Here is a 16,842-nt window from a genome sequence, read left to right as displayed (position 1 = left end):
GTAGATCAGCTATTTTCCATGCACGACACCGGCACACAACTAAGTATAAAGCAGGCGTAAAATAGGATGCAATAACAGGATGTGAGCTACATGTAGGGGATTACAGGAACTTGGCAAATGGAGAAAAAAGTGGGTAGCTGAAATCAGGGGTGTCCTCTTAGCTTGTGGATGCATGAGCAAGAGGGCTGTCTTTGAAGCATTCAGTTAACCTTTACCTCAGCATAATGTGTTTTCTTCAAGAATTGTTCTTGAATAAACTATGTCAGTGCACTTATCTGCATATAACAAATGAAACAAGACTAAGAGCGTAATAGCCCAACCAGAAGGAACTGGTTTGAACTGACTGATTTTGCCCTTCTTGGGGCACCACAATAGTCAATAGCCGGGCTAAAAAGCATGAATGCACTCATGCAACAATACATTGCAATGTAGGCCTAATCTTCTAGTGAGTTGTAAAGTTGTATAGATGACTTGAAAATAAGTTTGTTATCTCTTCTTTAAGAGACATTGGATTGATTCATGTTTGTTTGCTGTATGGGTTGTTTATGTCTATATGGTGTAAATTTTCTTGCAGGCCCTTGGGCCTCAACAGTGGTAATGGGTTGATTGATGGCACTGTATGCCTTCTATCAGCTTCATTACCATTGGTTACCTCTAATAGGCCTACTGCCTGCTTAACCCTACAACACTAACCATGGGTGAATTTCACTCGAACAATTGTAATTATGTGATTTTCATAATGTTGCTGATGTCTGAGGTGGGCGGGTCCTTGGGTACCTTCAGGATGCTCACTGAGGTCATAGAAGGTAGGTTTGTTTCCCTGCCCCATTCCTGTTTTTTCTACAGGTAGGTCTTCGGGTGAATTTCACCCAACATTAGTGATAGAGGGTAAAAAAAAATCCCATAGACCCACAATGTCACGATCACGGCCCGTTATGTCCATGATGTGACTGTTTAGCCACTGGAGCCCTGCTCCTATTTCCCCTCAGCCAATCTCCTATACTCTCCCTTCTATTTGAGGCCAAGACTCTGATTGCTGTCACCTGTGAGGACCAGCTGAGCCTGGTTGGGTGATGAGCTCCAGTGACTATTTAAACTCTGTCTTTCTGTTTGTTCAGTGCTGGATCTTAAGTTAGTGTCAGGTTCTATGTATGTAATATGTACTGTAATCCTATGTTTTTCACTGAGTAAAGTCAAGTTTATGTGATCTTCATCTCCTGCCTTTTATTTGTTTGAGTTCCGAGTTTGAGTTCCTGCACTTGGGTCCTAACACCAGTTCCCGACAAACAATGGTCAGCTGATGCAATTAGACTGTGCCTTCACTTGGCAAGGCTCACATGTCCCAGGAATGGGTGGCCAAAGGAGTTCTCAGCTCCATTATTATTATAATTTGTTTAACTATTTTTTTACAATACCAATTATTTTCACCAATTTTGCAGCTTTTTTTATAGGGTCCCCCTGATCAGCTTTTAATTTTTTTATTTTTTTATTTCATGTTGAAATATTAAAGAAGAGTACCTCAATTTGTCATGTATTGTTGTACTTAAATATATTGTTATGAGAAATATTTTAATGGAATTTATTATATATTATATATATACCCAACGTTAGTGATGGTGTGACTATTTTCATCGTGATCTAGGAGCCAACATGGGCAACCTGCATTCAGTGTTGATGATGGTCCGATGGCCGAAACGTCCACTCTGTCATTTTTTGCACTTTTGTAACTTACCAACTGATTCGATATTTTTGCATCCAAAGAGCCTCAACGTTCGTTTGTGTGCGAGCCTTTTCTGTTTTTTATGGACCTTGTATTGAACCAAAGAGTTGTACGGGTGAACCGACCAACCAACTGACCGGCATTGCCATCCTTAGACAATGAGCTCCACTGCTAGTAGGGCTAAAAATAAGTCCTTTGACGTCAGCTCAAGTGAACAATAATTGTCCTTTTCAAATGACCCAATATCCTCCTTTTCACAGAGGATCCTCCTCAAACGTAGAGTGCCTGACCTGCTTGGTGAGAGGAAGACTCATGTTTCCAGGCTCCACCATGCATCGAGAGGAGCTCTCAGCCAGAGAGGAGTTCACCTACAGCCACGTTCCCACCATGGAGAGGCCCACCACGCTGGAGAGGCCCATGCTGGAGAGGCAGACCCTGGAGAGGCTCGGCGGGACGTTGGAACGACGAAGCAACAGGGGACGGAGTCTGGAGCGGGACAGCTACACAGTGGACGTGAGGGCCAGTGACCTGCAGCTGGCCCAGCCGGAGCCCCTAAGGCACCCCTGCTTCAGCTACAGGGCCTGGCTCTACAGTGTCCTCATAGGGGTGAGAGGGTAGGGAGGGCCGAGGATGGGAGGATTGCTGGCTACATTTAGCCACATAACAGTCAAATCCTCTGTATTCATTGAAACTCTGAGAGTGTACAAATGGAACCAAATGGACCCTTATACCATTAGTGCACTCTCAGAGTTACAAATGGATAAATGAACACTGAGGATTTTACTGCGTAAGGCCGTAAGCCATTCTGCACAAATGTTGAAGGTTAGGGTAAAACAAACAAACAACGCATTTAACACCCTGATCTTTAAAATTGGATTATGGGGTCAACAATAAATCTTGTTGTGGCACTATACAGTATATGCATTCACTGTGTCACAAAGTGGTTAAGTGTGTCTGTGGGTCTGATAAATATTGAGTGCGTTGGTTATACAGCTCTCTCTAGGGGCCCTTTAGTTTAAGTGTAATGTATTCTTGATTCTTGCTTGTGCACTCTGCTGAAGATGAATGATCATAATGCTTCATTTGGAGTCAGCCTTCATTTATAGCGTTGCTTTTTATGAAGTCATTGAAGAGGTGTACATGCTGCTGCTGTTGTTGTTGTTTGTGCCTGGAACATGCATGAACATAAGCAACTGTGTAAGCATGTGTGCATGCGTGTGCTTGGTGTGAATGTGCGTATGTATGTGCGTGTGCATGTTTACGTGTGTGTGTGCGAGTGCCCGCACACGTGCGTGTGTGTGTATGTGTGTGTCTATGCATGTACGTGCATAGAGACATACATGTGCAAATGTGTGTGTGTGTGTGTGTGTGCGTGTGCGTGTGCATGTGTGTTAGCTTGCATGGTGTATAGTGTTGCATGTATGCATACTGTATGGGTGTTAGTTGCATGTATTGTATGTGTTTGTCCTCAGGGTAGTCTTTTAATCACAGCTGGCTTCTCTCTGTACCTGGGCAATGTGTTTCCTGTCGCCATGGACTACCTGCGCTGTGCTGCGGGCTCTGTAAGTCTGACCATCAGCGTCACATGACTGCAATGCCTGTTTTTTAATTGCTGTCAGGCAGAAACCTCCTGTCTTCATAATATTCAAACTGTTTGTGTGTTTTTTTTTGTAAATTAACGCCCTAATTCATCATACTACAACGTCACACATCAAAAGTAGCAGATCCACAAGTTCAAAATGCGGAGCGAAGCTACTCGTTTTGAGCTTGTAGATCTGCTACTTTTGATGCTTTGGAATTTGAATCCTGCAAAGTAACAGTTTTGGAAATATGAGGTTTCCACCCGACAGAGACAATGTATTATTTTAGCTACAGCAGTGGATCCCAACCGTTTTTGGATCAGAGCCCACTTGAAAATTTCGAAAGGGTCCACGGCCCACCCATCTGACCACTTAAGTGGTCAGATAGGTGGACCACCTGCATTTTCAGAGCATGCTTATTTTAATGATTGATTGTGGGGGTCTGGATCAATGGAACTATCGTTGTTCTTATTCATGGGTATCACAATGAAAACACATTTTTCAAGGTTTTAGAGAAGAAATAACAGTGGCAAAACACTACCATTTTAACAATATAATATAAAAAACATATTTTCTTTATATTATATTGTTAAAATCGTAGTGTTTTGCCGATTATTTGAGGGCCCTCTTGCAATTTCCTCAGGGCCCACCAGTGGCACCTGTTGGAGATGCAAACAGAGGTGCTTCTTTTTGTCGCTCGGAAACTTGAAAAACTAATATTTGGACGTCCCGTCTTAATTTGTCATAAGATGGTGGTTGTTGCGGGTCCCTGCACTGCAATTCATAATAATAATACACATTGATACATCTCTCATGCCAGACAACTTTTCCACAATTTTCAAATGCTACAGATAAAAGCTCTGAACAGGAAGCTGTCATCTGTTTGTCATTTGAATATAATAATAGTTATATGCCGTGTTGCACACCAAAAATATACAATCTACAAACTAGCTCACAACCAGTTGCATTGCAACACCGGCACGCAATTAGGCTACTATTAGCCATGGTTCACATGACGCTTGTATACAAGCGTCATGGTGCCGAGTCCCCCTGGTCTAAAGTTGTGTTCGATTTTTTCACATTGCCATCTCTCACATAAACATAAACGTTCAGATTTCAAATATAAAGTGCTTACCACCGAGCCACGGATGTTACAAGGCGATGCGGACTGCGATGAGTACCCGTATCTCCCGTATTGTTCAATAAAAAAGCATTTTAATCCCATCGCCGGCCATTTTCTCCAAATTGTCTCCAATACTTTCAACCATGCGACACTAATGGTTGGGAGGTGTATTGCACTCTGATACATTACAAAACAAAAAAAAAGAAAAAAAGAAAATGGCCGGCGATGGGATTAAAATGCTTTTTATTGAACAATACGGGAGATACGGGTACTCATCGCGGTCCGCATCGCCTTGTAACATCCGTGGCTCGGTGGTAAGCACTTTATATTTGAAATCTGAACGTTTATGTTTATGTGAGAGATGGCAATGTGAAAAAATCGAACACAACTTTAGACCAGGGGGACTCGGCACCATGACTGTCATGGTATGACAGTCATGTTTCAGGGCTAGGCTACTATATACTTTCTCTTGACAAAATTGTGATAGCATGCTCACGTTGTAGCTTGTTGTTTTGACATTTGACGGTTAGATCAGACTGTTTTGTCAAAATATAGCCACTGGACTGGTGCTAAACAGTTCCACGCCAAGTCATGTACTGTACCATTCATTGCTGCTTAATTGTCGCTGTTTATTTCTCACAGGGCATTCCTGCAGCAGTTGCAAGTTTTGCCATCGCCAAGAACAGACACTTGGCAGTAAGTCAATAACACACACCTGAATGAAAGAGATTAGAGACAGAGACAGAGAGATGCAGATTTCTTTATTTGTAATTTCTGTTGTGTAAGCAAGCATAAAAACAACTAAAGTTATTCCTCCTAGGAGACAGTGAATATAGTGCAAATCTCAGTATCTAAATAAATCATTCAGAATATGACATAAAAACAAGCATAATATATAACTGCTGTATCATAAAATGCATGTTCAGAGTTCATAGAATGCCTACATATCCTAGTGTGTGTGTGTGTGTGTGTGGGTGGGGGGGGGGGGGTTAATTAGAGAGGGCAGGCTCACCAGGCTGTTTTTTCAGACAGTTCAGAAGTCTGACTGCCTGGGGAAGCAAACTGTTTTTGCAGCCTTGCCATTCTGGCACGGATGCTTCTGTATCGTTTCCCTGACGGCAGGAGGCAAAACGGGCTGTGAGAGAGGGGTGGGAAGTATTACTGACGATGTTTGATGCTTAATCTCCTTGAGACGTTTCAGTAGATCTTTCATAGAATGTTTTTTTCTGGGGACTCAGACTGTCTGGTATTAATTCTTTCTAATGTCATCTTTTTGTTGTCATTCCAAGGTCTCAGATTTCCAGGTGGTGTACGTCTCAACCTTTGCTGTGACGACTACCTGCCTAGTCTGGTTTGGCTGTAAACTGGTTCTGAACCCCTCTGCTGTCAATGTAAGTCGTATTATATTCCCTTTTATATTGTCCATTAAGTAAACTCGAGGCTGTCCCTTCTTGTTGCACAGGTTATTCATTGTCATACAACACAGTTCATACAAAAACAGCCACCTTCCTTCTTCATTTCCCTGCCTGTACCTTCCTTCCTTCCTTCCTTCCTTCCTTCCTTCCTTCCTTCCTTCCTTCCTTCCTTCCTTCCTTCCTTACTTCCTTACTTCCTTCCTTCCTTCCTTCCTACCCTCCCCTATACCTTCTCTGTCTGTTCTTTCCTACATGTCTCTATATCACTCTCCTGTGCAGATCAACTTTAACCTCATCCTGATGATTGTACTGGAGGTGTTGATGGCGAGTGCTGTCATCCTGTCGGCCCGCTCCGCTGAGGACTGCTGCAGCCACAGGAAGGTGCTCACAGATATTCTGAGTGTTAATGGAAGTCTGAGAGTTAAATTAACACGAAGCAAGTGGTGTGTGTGTGTGTGTGTGTGTGTGTGTGTGTGTGTGTGTGTGTGTGTGTGTGTGTGTGTGTGTGTGTGTGTGTGTGTGTGTGTGTGTGTGTGTGTGTGTGTGTGCCTGTCCATTTATAATGCATTTAGTCTCTCATATATTCTCCGCTCTGTTCCTTTTAAACTTCTCTTTCTCTCCCTCCCTCTCTTTCTCCCCCCTTTCTTCCCTTCCGTCCAGCCGGTGAGGTACGACAGGCCATTGGTTTTAACCCCTGCCATCTTCCCCACTCGACTCCTTAAGGCCTACTCTGTGAGTACGGAAACCCAAGCTTTCAGCTGTGAGGAGTGCAGATATATTGCGCCTGCAGCCATGTAGGCTATAAACCAGGCATAAGCTCCACTATCACCCATATAAGAGAGTGTCTTTCAACAGGTGATTGAGGTGATCGTGGGAATCTCTGCTGTATTCGGGGGGATCATTGCTCTAAACATGGATGCTTTGCTGCCTGGACCCTACCTGTCTGTCACCTTTTTCTGGATCCTGGTGGCAGTAAGTTCTCTTACATTCATTATATCCAGTCTGTATGGAATCTGTACCACATGTCTCCAGATTATATGTTTCTGTCTTGTTGTCTGGAGCTAATTTGGCAAACCACTGGATCAATCAGTGACTGTGTACTGATTGAATATATATTAAACAAAAAACATACAATGCATTGAAAAATGTGCACACACGATACCGTATATGTACAAAGCTCCATTATGTAGCTTTGCAGAAAGACAAGTGTATCACTTTCAAGGGTGCCACAGTATGGAGCCTCCATAGTCCCCTTAAAATTGATACACTTGTCTGTCAGGTCACAGACCTTGTACAGTACCTAGAGCTTATAGTGTAGGCCTGAACCACCATGTATGTCATACGATAACAAGAAGAAAAACTGGAAAATGTAAACTCACTTTAGACACGCCTCCGCCTTTTTTTTAAAGTTTTTTTTAATAAAGTTTTGGAAGATTTTGAACATTTTTAATATATACAGTAATGCCTATAATGACATGCCCAAATATAGGGCCTGTGGGTTGAAAGTGTTAAGTGTTCTAGTACAGGGTCGTTTTTCTGATGTAGGCCAGGCCACATGGGCATTTGAACATATACTGTACCATATATCACTTTGTTGGTGTTGAATGTTATGACACCCTTGATGTTGAACGGTTTTCCTGTTCATGGGTGATTTAAAGTAGTGGCTTTGTGTGTGAAATTGCATTCCGGGCATTTACCACAGCCTGTGAGGAATAGCGTATAAAGACTGGTGCTGGGTCAGTGATCTGGCTCTGCACCATGTATGTTTCTCAGATTGGGTGGTCCCTTGTGGCCAATACGAGGTTGTGCGGTTAAATATTTGTTGCGTGTTGGTTCACAATCCATGGTGTGCTAGTGTTTTATGATGTGCCAGTGTTTTCAAATGATTGATTGAAACTCCCAGCCAAGGGGTGAATATACTGGATTGAAGAATTGACTCCAGACTCCAATACTGTGGTCTGGGTAAGACAATGTGATACATTTTCAAAGCAGCTACGTGCCTGTGCGACCCATGCATGTTTACACTGTCATAGTATACTAGATCAGCAGCCCTGTCTTGGAACATTGAACTACAGATGTGATGAATACAATTAAACTGTGATATAGGCAGACTTATCTTGAGTGGAATAGGGTGGAAGAATTGCCCATGAGTTTTTGTCAGTGCTTTTGTGGTATAGGATAGAACCAAAGTCTGTTTGAGTGCCTATATACAAGGTTGTCTAAGAAGTTCATCTCGGGCTCATCTCACAACACAAATGGAGAGGTGTCCCTTTTCTCACAACACAAATGGAGAGGTGTCCCTTTTGGAACCTCAACCTCTTAGGTACTACTCACGGCCAAAGCACTGCTCCACTTCTCTCCCAACTTGCTACAAAAATCGCTCATGCAAAAGTATAGAAGTACTTCTATTTTATTTTCCACCTTCACATGTGTCTCCTTTTATAATAATCATAAAGTGCTCTATATTTCATCTCGCAATTTACTTCCGGGTGTTCCGTTTTGAACAGCCAATCATCTGCGAGATAGTGAGCACGGAGAGAGAGGGAGAGAGAGGGAGAGAGAGAGAGAGGGGTGAGAGAGAGCTCGAGAGAGAGAGTGAGGGAGGGGGAGGGGGAGGGGGAGAGAGAGAGAGGGAGAGAGGGAGGGAGAGGGAGGGAAGGAGGGAGGGAGGGAGGGAGGGGGAGAGACACAGCTGTGCGCAATGACTGCACAGACAGACAGACAGGAGAAGCACAGGCTGCACAGCTGATTTTCAGCGTTCGCTGTTGTGATAACTATTAAAGTTTCTAAAACGTAACTTTCAAGTGACGTTTATAGGGGGAAACATGATGAAAGCATTTGTTTTCGCATTGGTAGGTCAGAAAAAAATTATAATACTATAATAAAATTAAAATTACATTAAAAAATATATTTATTTTTTTAAAACTACATTCAAATGGCAATTTTTGCATTCGATTTACAAAAGAGAGAGACACAGACACGGAGAGAAAAAAATACTCTGGGGGTGGGGGGGGGCACAACACGGCCGATCGATCTACACCAGACTTTTCATAGCGAGCGTATGCGTGGCTACACCAGGCGCGCGGATACGCTGTTATATTATCTTATTAATTCATTCGAACTCTGTAGAACTTCTCCGTGTTGTGTGTGTGTGTGTGTGTGTGTGTGTGTGTGTGTGTGTGTGTGAGAGAGAGACACACACACTGCAGGCAAAGGGGCGGGGGGCCGGGTGAAGTCAAGGCACAGACGGGTCGCCTATGTTGTTTACGGACAAAGGATGTTATGAGACACAACAAAAATTAAACCTGCCTTAACAGTTGCGTGCATTAGCACACAATGAGGCTAAAGGAAACATTCTGTCTAAATCACTAAATCTCCAGTTTGCTAATTCACTACTTCTACTACTACTTCCCTATTTGAAACTTTCAATTTCTCTAAATATTATACACTTTCACGCCAGCCTACCCAGCCAGCACGCCCATTGCGTCCCATATGGTTTCAAGGTGGGCTAAACCATATGGGCCCCATGTCGGCAATGTCAGCGGGATCCACTTGGGTCCCAACTGGGATGCCCATGTGGGATATAAGTGGGTTCTATCTGGGCCTTAGGTGGGTCCCACCTAGGCAATTCTATGTGGGACCAAGGTGGGTCCTAACTGGGTTGCCCATGTGGGCTATAGGTGGGTCCTACCTGGGCACTAGGTGGGCCCCAACTAGGCAACTCTATGTGGGACTGAGGTGGGTCCTAACTGGGTTTGCCCATGTGGGCTTTAAGTGGGTACTACCTGGGCCCTAGGAGGGCCCCAATTTGGCAATTTATGTGGGGCTGACATGGGACCCATATGGTTTCAAGGTGGGCTGAACTATATGGGCCCACTTGGGCTTTCCCGTGTGGGCTATACGTGGGTTCTACCTGGGCCTTAGGTGGGCCCCACCTAGGAAATTATATGTGGGACCGAGGTGGGTCCCAACTGGGTTGCCCATGTGGGCTTTAGGTGGGTTCTACCTGGGCCCTAGGTGGAACCCAACTAGGCAATTTTATGTGGGACCGAACCTTATTGGACAGACAGGGGGACAAACACACAGGGACAGAGACAGAGGGGAGCACAGGACACTCGGTGTTGCCATGTCCTCTGATTATAAGCGAATTTGCCTTACTTTTCACCACAGTGTTGCCATGTCCCACAATTATTACTTTCACGCAATACTCTCGCTCACACTGTGAGGTGGCTGTAAGGTGGATCTGCGATGCGAAGTGTACGACGCGTCACGCTAGATGTGAGGGCCGCGCAGCGGCCCGAACTTCTAGTCATATTCAATAGTACAGAGAAGCAAAACTGAGAGCCATTGTTGCCCCCATGCTCGTGCCTGACACCTGGTGGTAGAAGTCATAACCAAACAGAAAATAAGATGTGTGAAGACAATCTCGATGAGGTCCACACTGCAGTCACCACCGATGTAACCCTTTTAACTCTTTGGGAATGTAATTAAAGGCAGAATTTTCTCAATTTCCATCATCAATTTTCAAAAAATAATGAAAATAGCAGATCTACAAGCTCACATTGTGACATGTTGTGAGCTTGTACTATCTTCGCTATTTGTCATATGACACAATAGGGCTTAGCCATAAGTGATTAAGAAAAACTTTCAAATGGTACATTTGTACAAAGAGATTGTCCTTGGTCACTAGAAAACACTGTTCATCTGCTATTTGAATAGACAGAATGAGCTTCATGAACCCCATCAAAACTTTTACATGATGTTGGAAATAGAATTAAATTAAGTGTCTGGGTTATGCATCGAAGACTCACACATTATGCACGTTTTGGAATCATTTATGAAATCTGTAAAGCCGATATTTACATTTCTTAGTGGTGCATTTTCTATAAATAATGTAAATATATATATCATGTGCTGAGTTGACATTGTGGTGTGTCAATAGGTCATGATGTCACATAATAATCATGATCATGAATTGTCTGGTTAGGTTGATTAGTCACACGCACACACACACACGCACGCGCACACGCACGCACGCACACACGCACACACGCACACGCACACGCACACACACACACACACACACACACAGTGTTGGGGAAGCTACTTTGAAAGCGTAGCTTGTAAAACTACCATGGCAGTAGCTTGATTAAGCTACATTTCTACCCCTGGAGGAATGTAGCTTGTAAAGCTACAGCTACATAGAAAAAGTATCTCAGCTACTCCCCCCCCCCCCCCAGCGTTAAATTGAGACATGAAACAACTAAAAATGAAACAAATATAATATCCTACAAAAAAGTCACTTGCCAGCAGAAATATGCCTCTCAACTGAGTTTTATTTAAAAAAGGTTGACATTTTCTTTAGCAAACATCTGTGTTCCTAAAGATGACCCCTCATCAACCCTTGGGCTTGTGATGGACATTTTCCTCAAACTGTATTTTTGCCAAGGACATAAATGAGTGGTCAATAATATTACCATAAATAAAATACTAATGCAAGCTAGTCCAGTGGACACGATGGAGAACACATGCTGTGTTTTTAAAGTGGGAGAGTGGTTAGTCATCATACCTTTGAACATTATTTTATTTTAATAATAGTAAGTAGGAAAGCTGATAGGGAAGGCGTAGATGGAGCAATTTGTAACCCATTTTCCAAAATTGCTTTAAAAGTCAAGTGTATTATTGGTATTATTTCCATGACCATCTCTGCACTTTTGTCTACTTTCTACTTCACTTTCTAAATCAAAGTGATGGCTTTGAACTTTTCAAAGCGTTAAAGACAATCGGAGACGGTGAGAAGAATTGTCATGTTGACATCATCCACCGGTCATTACTCATAAGCTTAAAAAACTCGGGCTCAGACAGATTTGTCCAGTCATAAAGCACGTATCCGCCACTGTTCGGTACCTGGTTTAACAAGGTTTGAATACCTGTCTGGCAGAGTGGCAGTGTCTTTATTAGAGTCTTAATGTCAATGGGCATTTGGGAAACCCAGCCAGCTCTTATCATGTTAAGTCAAAATCAGGTCATTCATTGGCATGGAAGACATTTTTTTTAATGGTTCTCTGCAGTGACGTTTCTGGGTGGGGTCTGGGGACCCCCAGGGGTCCTTGAGGGGGTTCCAGGGGGTCCCTAGCAAAATTGCTTAATAGCCTCAAAATATGTTTAACTAACCACTTTAAACCTATTTTATACATCAGCATACAACAATGGACAGCAGGCATCTTGATGAGAGTCCCTGTTGTGAATATGAACAGTGTGGACAATTCAATATCATGATGATGAGTGACTTGCTATTGCAAAGGGGGTTCCATTCTGGTACAAGAACACAGCAACCAATGGTAAATCAAAAAATAATATATTCATTTCATGTTATTGCCTAAAATTGTAGCTTGTAAATTGAGTAGCTAAGGTACAAAAGATTACCCAAAAAGTAGCTTAATTACTTGAGGAGGTACACAAATATGAATGTAGCTCAACTACCGCAAGCTACAGCAAAATGTAGCTAAGCTACATAGCTCAGCTATATGTAGCTTAATGCTCCCCAACACTGCACACACACACACACACACACACACACACACACACACACACACACACACACACACACACACACACACACACACACACACACACACACACACACACACACACACACACACACACACACACAGGAGAGAGTGTGATTGTCTGTGAACACAGAAGGGGGCGGGGTATCTATCGATATAAGATCATGATTCATGATGGTATCTATTTCTGTAAGACACTCTTGATGAAGGTCCAGAGGGACCGAAAGCTTAGAGTTTGAACTTAATGCTGCTGAGCAAGAGCAATGTGTGGGGTTTCTCTTCCTTAATGGACATGCTGTAGGAAGGAAGGGAAGTGACATGTGGTCAAGTATTTATAGGTGTGTTTGTGGGAGGGAGAGAGCACCCATCTCAGTTCAGTTCTCCATCTGTGTGCACATATACTGTACTGTGTGCTTGCTTGGTCATTAAAATGCAGGCTATTCTGGTTCATATTATTCTGACAGCACATTCTGTGTCCTTTCAGTGAGATCAGAACGACTGAATGGCAATGGTTTCAGTCATTTGTATGATCATCACCAACTGTTCAACAACTCCCAAAGAGAAGAGAGTCGCACTCAGAAATCAAATAAAAATGATGACAAACGTTCTGGCTGTCCAGCCTTCATCAGTGTCCAAGTGTAGCAGTGTTTGCATACTGATGAAGGCCGGATAGCCGAAACATCTGTGTCATCTTGGCATAATGGAACAATCAGTGGTGTAAAGTAACTAAGTGCATTTACTCAAGTACTGCAATTTTTAGGTATTTTTGGGCGGTGAAACCGCCCCTATATGTGAGGTTTGGACAGGGGGTCCCATTGCACCCCCCCAACCCTGCGCTGTGATTGGCCACCATTGTACCCCCCTAACCCTGCACCGTGATTGGCCATTCACAGTCTATTCAGGACTGTGATTGGCTAGTGAAACATGACACATGTGCATAGCCCTATAAATAGGACTATGCACTTAAAAAAAACACATTTATGTTTTTTTTTAAGTTAGGGGTGTACAATGGTTGGTCCACAATATTACTTTTCTTCCATCACTTCTTCCATCACTGTGATGACCACTGTGACCACACCGCCCACTTCACACTGGGTGTGATTTTTTTTTATTTTACTTTACTGGTGTATTTCCAATTATCAGTACTTTTACTTCTACTCCACTACATCTCAGAGGCAAATATTATACTGAGTACGTTCTCTTTAAATTTAAGTTGGAACAGTTTAATGGTACAATGCACAGAGTGGTCAGAGCGTGGTGGGTGGTGAACAAATGTATCATCACCAACTGGTGACCAATCTGATGTTTAATCTGTTACAGTGTTTCCCCAGTGCTATTGCAAGCCACGTTGTGTCAGAATACCCCAACAAATGTCTGGTAAGTATGCATTATTTTATGTGTTTGTGCTCATACACGTCCCAAAACCTATAACCGCCTAAACCCTACTGTATATCGTTGCAGAAACCTCTTATCTCCATAACTTTGTGTGTTTTTTCGTAAATGAATGCCCTACAGAAAAGAATCATAAGTAGCAGATCCACAAGCTCAAAAGCTTGAGCTTGTAGATCTGCTACTTTTGCTACTTTTGAATTTGAATCCTGAAAAGTAACAGCTTTGGACATAGCCTATGAGGTTTCCACCAAACAGACGACGATATACTTCATCTATACGTGGTCTATACTTGGTGTTCCCCTACGTTTTTCCCTTTACACCAAATCTCTTGAAATAGCCGATCTCCAAACTCGCAACGTGTCGTGACTCATTGTGAGCTTGTAGATCGGCTATCTTCTCACTGAATGTTCGCCTATTGTGACTTGCCCAGAATAGGGACTCTAGGGTTCCAGTGGTTCAACACTTGTGTTTACCTTCTGTAGCATGTAACAACAAATGAGTAAATCAAATATGTCAATCAATGTGGCCAGTGGCCATGGTCTTCAATTCAAAGAAACAATGTAATCAGAAATCTTGACATTGGTTTAATCACACACTATACAGTAGAGTGTGTGTGTGTGTGTGTGTGTGTGTGTGTGTGTGTGTGTGTGTGTGTGTGTGTGTGTGTGTGTGTGTGTGTGTGTGTGTGTGTGTGTGTGTGTGTGTGTGTGTGTGTGTGTGTGTGTGTGTGTGTGTGTGTGTGTGTGTGTGTGTGTGTGTGTCAAAAGGCAAAATACGACAGAAAACACCAAGGTGTGTCCTGTGAACAATAACCAGCCACTCCACTGGGCCAATCTGCGGTATAGAAAGGACACCAGTGATAGAGAGAGATACAGAGAGGGGGGGGGGGGTGTTGGTAGAACAAACAGGCCTCTGTTACGAGAGAGAGAGAGAGAGAGAGCAGATCTCCCAGTGAGCTTGTAGGAAGGTAGTAGTTACTTTACACCACTGAGCATAATGTTGAACATTGCTTCTCCCAGGTGGAGGTGCTGATCGCCATCAGCAGTGTGACGTCTCCCCTGCTCTTCTCTGCCTCTGGTTTCCTGTCCTGTAGTGTCCTCAGCTTCATAGAGATCTTCCTGCATGATGTGCCCACAGCCAAGGTGAGCTCTGATCTCATCTACAGCACTGCTAAGAGAGGAACAATTGTGTACTTTGAGTATGTATACACTGTATACACAAACTGTGTATGGGGGACTGGGTCACAACATATTTTCAGATTGGGGTCCACGGGCAATATGAAAGAGTTTGAGAACCACTGATCTACTGTATGCTGCTTAGAGAGGAAAATATTAGCCTCCTACATTATGTAGGATAAACACTTGACTCCAAAATAAGCAAACATTGATATTAGCCTACTTATAGCATCAGATTTGGTATTAAAGTTCTTAAAATATAATCATAGCTGATCTGTGTGTGTGTGTGTGTGTGTGTGTGTGTGTGTGTGTGTGTGTGTGTGTGTGTGTGTGTGTGTGTGTGTGTGTGTGTGTGTGTGTGTGTCTGTGTGTCTGTGTCTCTGTGTGTGTGTGTGTGTGTGTGTGTGTGTGTGCGTGCGTCCAGCAATCCTATGACATCTTGCTGCTGATTCTGATGGTGTTGCTGCTGGTGCAGGCAGTTCTGACTCTGGCCACCGTGGTGCACTGTGCAGCCTACAAGAGCCAGCTGCGCAGGGGAGCTCCAGAGTGGGATGACAGCATACATTCCCCATCCCAACACTCCATGGTACATCACATTACACACCTGCCCTTTACATCCATATATATATAGAGAGAGAGTGAGAGAGAGAGAGAGAGTGCGAGAGCGCGAGCAGATCTCCCAGTGAGATTGAAGATATGCTATTTTTTGTTGAGATTTGGTATACAGTGTGGGGGAAAAGGAGGGGGCCTATAGGTCCCTGTGTTACTCCAGTCAACAAAGTATAAAGGGTTTAAGGGGTTAAGCTTCATATATATATATGAATATATACATATATACTCGTGAATGTCATGTATGACAAATTAACTTCCAATTTGTCTCTATCTCTCCTTTCCAATCCCTTGTCCTCCATCTCTTCCTGTTTTGCCCCCTCAGCATCACGCGGCTAGTGTAACTCTGCAGGATTTCGACAAAGATCAGGCGTGGAAGGCTGTGGTGGTCCAAATGGCCCAATGAGTGCATGCAATGCATAATTTATGCTCGTCGTGCGTACCAGATCTACGAGCTCACAACACTGCATCGTGATGCCTTGTGAGAAATACTCGTCTATTTCCGACCGAGTGACACCATTTTACGATGAAGTAAATCAGGCTTAAGAAGGTGAACAAAGAGGGAACAGGGATAAAGAGCTGTGGGAATGACGGTGTCAGCAGAGGATCTTAGAGACAGAAATGTTAGAGCAAAGGCTAGAGCAAAGGCAAGAGATTTTGAGTTCAGAGAGGAGAGAAAAAGAGAGATTTGATGATGTTATGTGCAGGTATTGCTTGCGATATGAGTTGTGATACAGTACTTGCTTTAGTAATATATATACAGTGGGGGAGAGTGGGGCAAAGTGAGACAGGGAGTAAACTGGACTGTTTCCTAAAGTTTGGAAACACACAAACAATTATTGAATTAACACCAGACAAACATAGAACATATGATAACTGAGCCAATGGTGAATAATGAAGACCTGTGATGAAAGTGATGTAGCTACTTAGGTAGCTACTGTATGTCAAATGAAAAGTGATTTGATGTTACATTTCTGTTAATCTATGTGGATGGGAAGTTCTGCTGTGCAATGGTACTGCAAAATCCTGAGTATTAACACTCAGTATTTTATTGTGTACCAATGTACCTTATGCCCGGCCAGTAGGGCATAAATACAATCCAAACGCATTCCATTTCCCCCACTTCAATGGCACACATCATAAGACCAGGGTATTGGTATTTAGGCCTACAGTATGTGTGTCCTTCCATGTGTAGCTCTGTCAATCAGCACAGTATTTTAGGTTAGTTGATTTGTTTGAGTCTGAATATTTTTGTGGAA

The 16,842-nt window shown here is 43.1% G+C and overlaps 1 protein-coding gene across 1 annotated transcript in view; it reads left to right on the top strand.

Moving 5' to 3' along the window:
- mlc1 (modulator of VRAC current 1) overlaps positions 1 to 16,842 on the top strand; it is a 17,073-nt gene extending 231 nt beyond the window's left edge. Inside the window, exons 2-12 of the mRNA XM_080437870.1 lie at positions 1,981 to 2,326; positions 3,193 to 3,282; positions 5,066 to 5,119; positions 5,713 to 5,814; positions 6,118 to 6,219; positions 6,499 to 6,570; positions 6,694 to 6,810; positions 13,728 to 13,784; positions 14,819 to 14,941; positions 15,399 to 15,560; positions 15,909 to 16,842. Of these exons, the coding sequence (XP_080293996.1) occupies positions 1,981 to 2,326; positions 3,193 to 3,282; positions 5,066 to 5,119; positions 5,713 to 5,814; positions 6,118 to 6,219; positions 6,499 to 6,570; positions 6,694 to 6,810; positions 13,728 to 13,784; positions 14,819 to 14,941; positions 15,399 to 15,560; positions 15,909 to 15,989 (1,306 nt within the window). The 3' untranslated portion in view covers positions 15,990 to 16,842. The remainder of the gene's footprint in view (positions 1 to 1,980; positions 2,327 to 3,192; positions 3,283 to 5,065; positions 5,120 to 5,712; positions 5,815 to 6,117; positions 6,220 to 6,498; positions 6,571 to 6,693; positions 6,811 to 13,727; positions 13,785 to 14,818; positions 14,942 to 15,398; positions 15,561 to 15,908) is intronic.

This window comes from Gymnoscopelus braueri (genome assembly GCF_963280865.1).
Source record: "Gymnoscopelus braueri genome assembly, chromosome: 9".
Classification (NCBI taxonomy): Eukaryota; Metazoa; Chordata; class Actinopteri; order Myctophiformes; family Myctophidae; genus Gymnoscopelus; species Gymnoscopelus braueri.
This window is presented reverse-complemented; position numbering and strand designations above follow the sequence as displayed.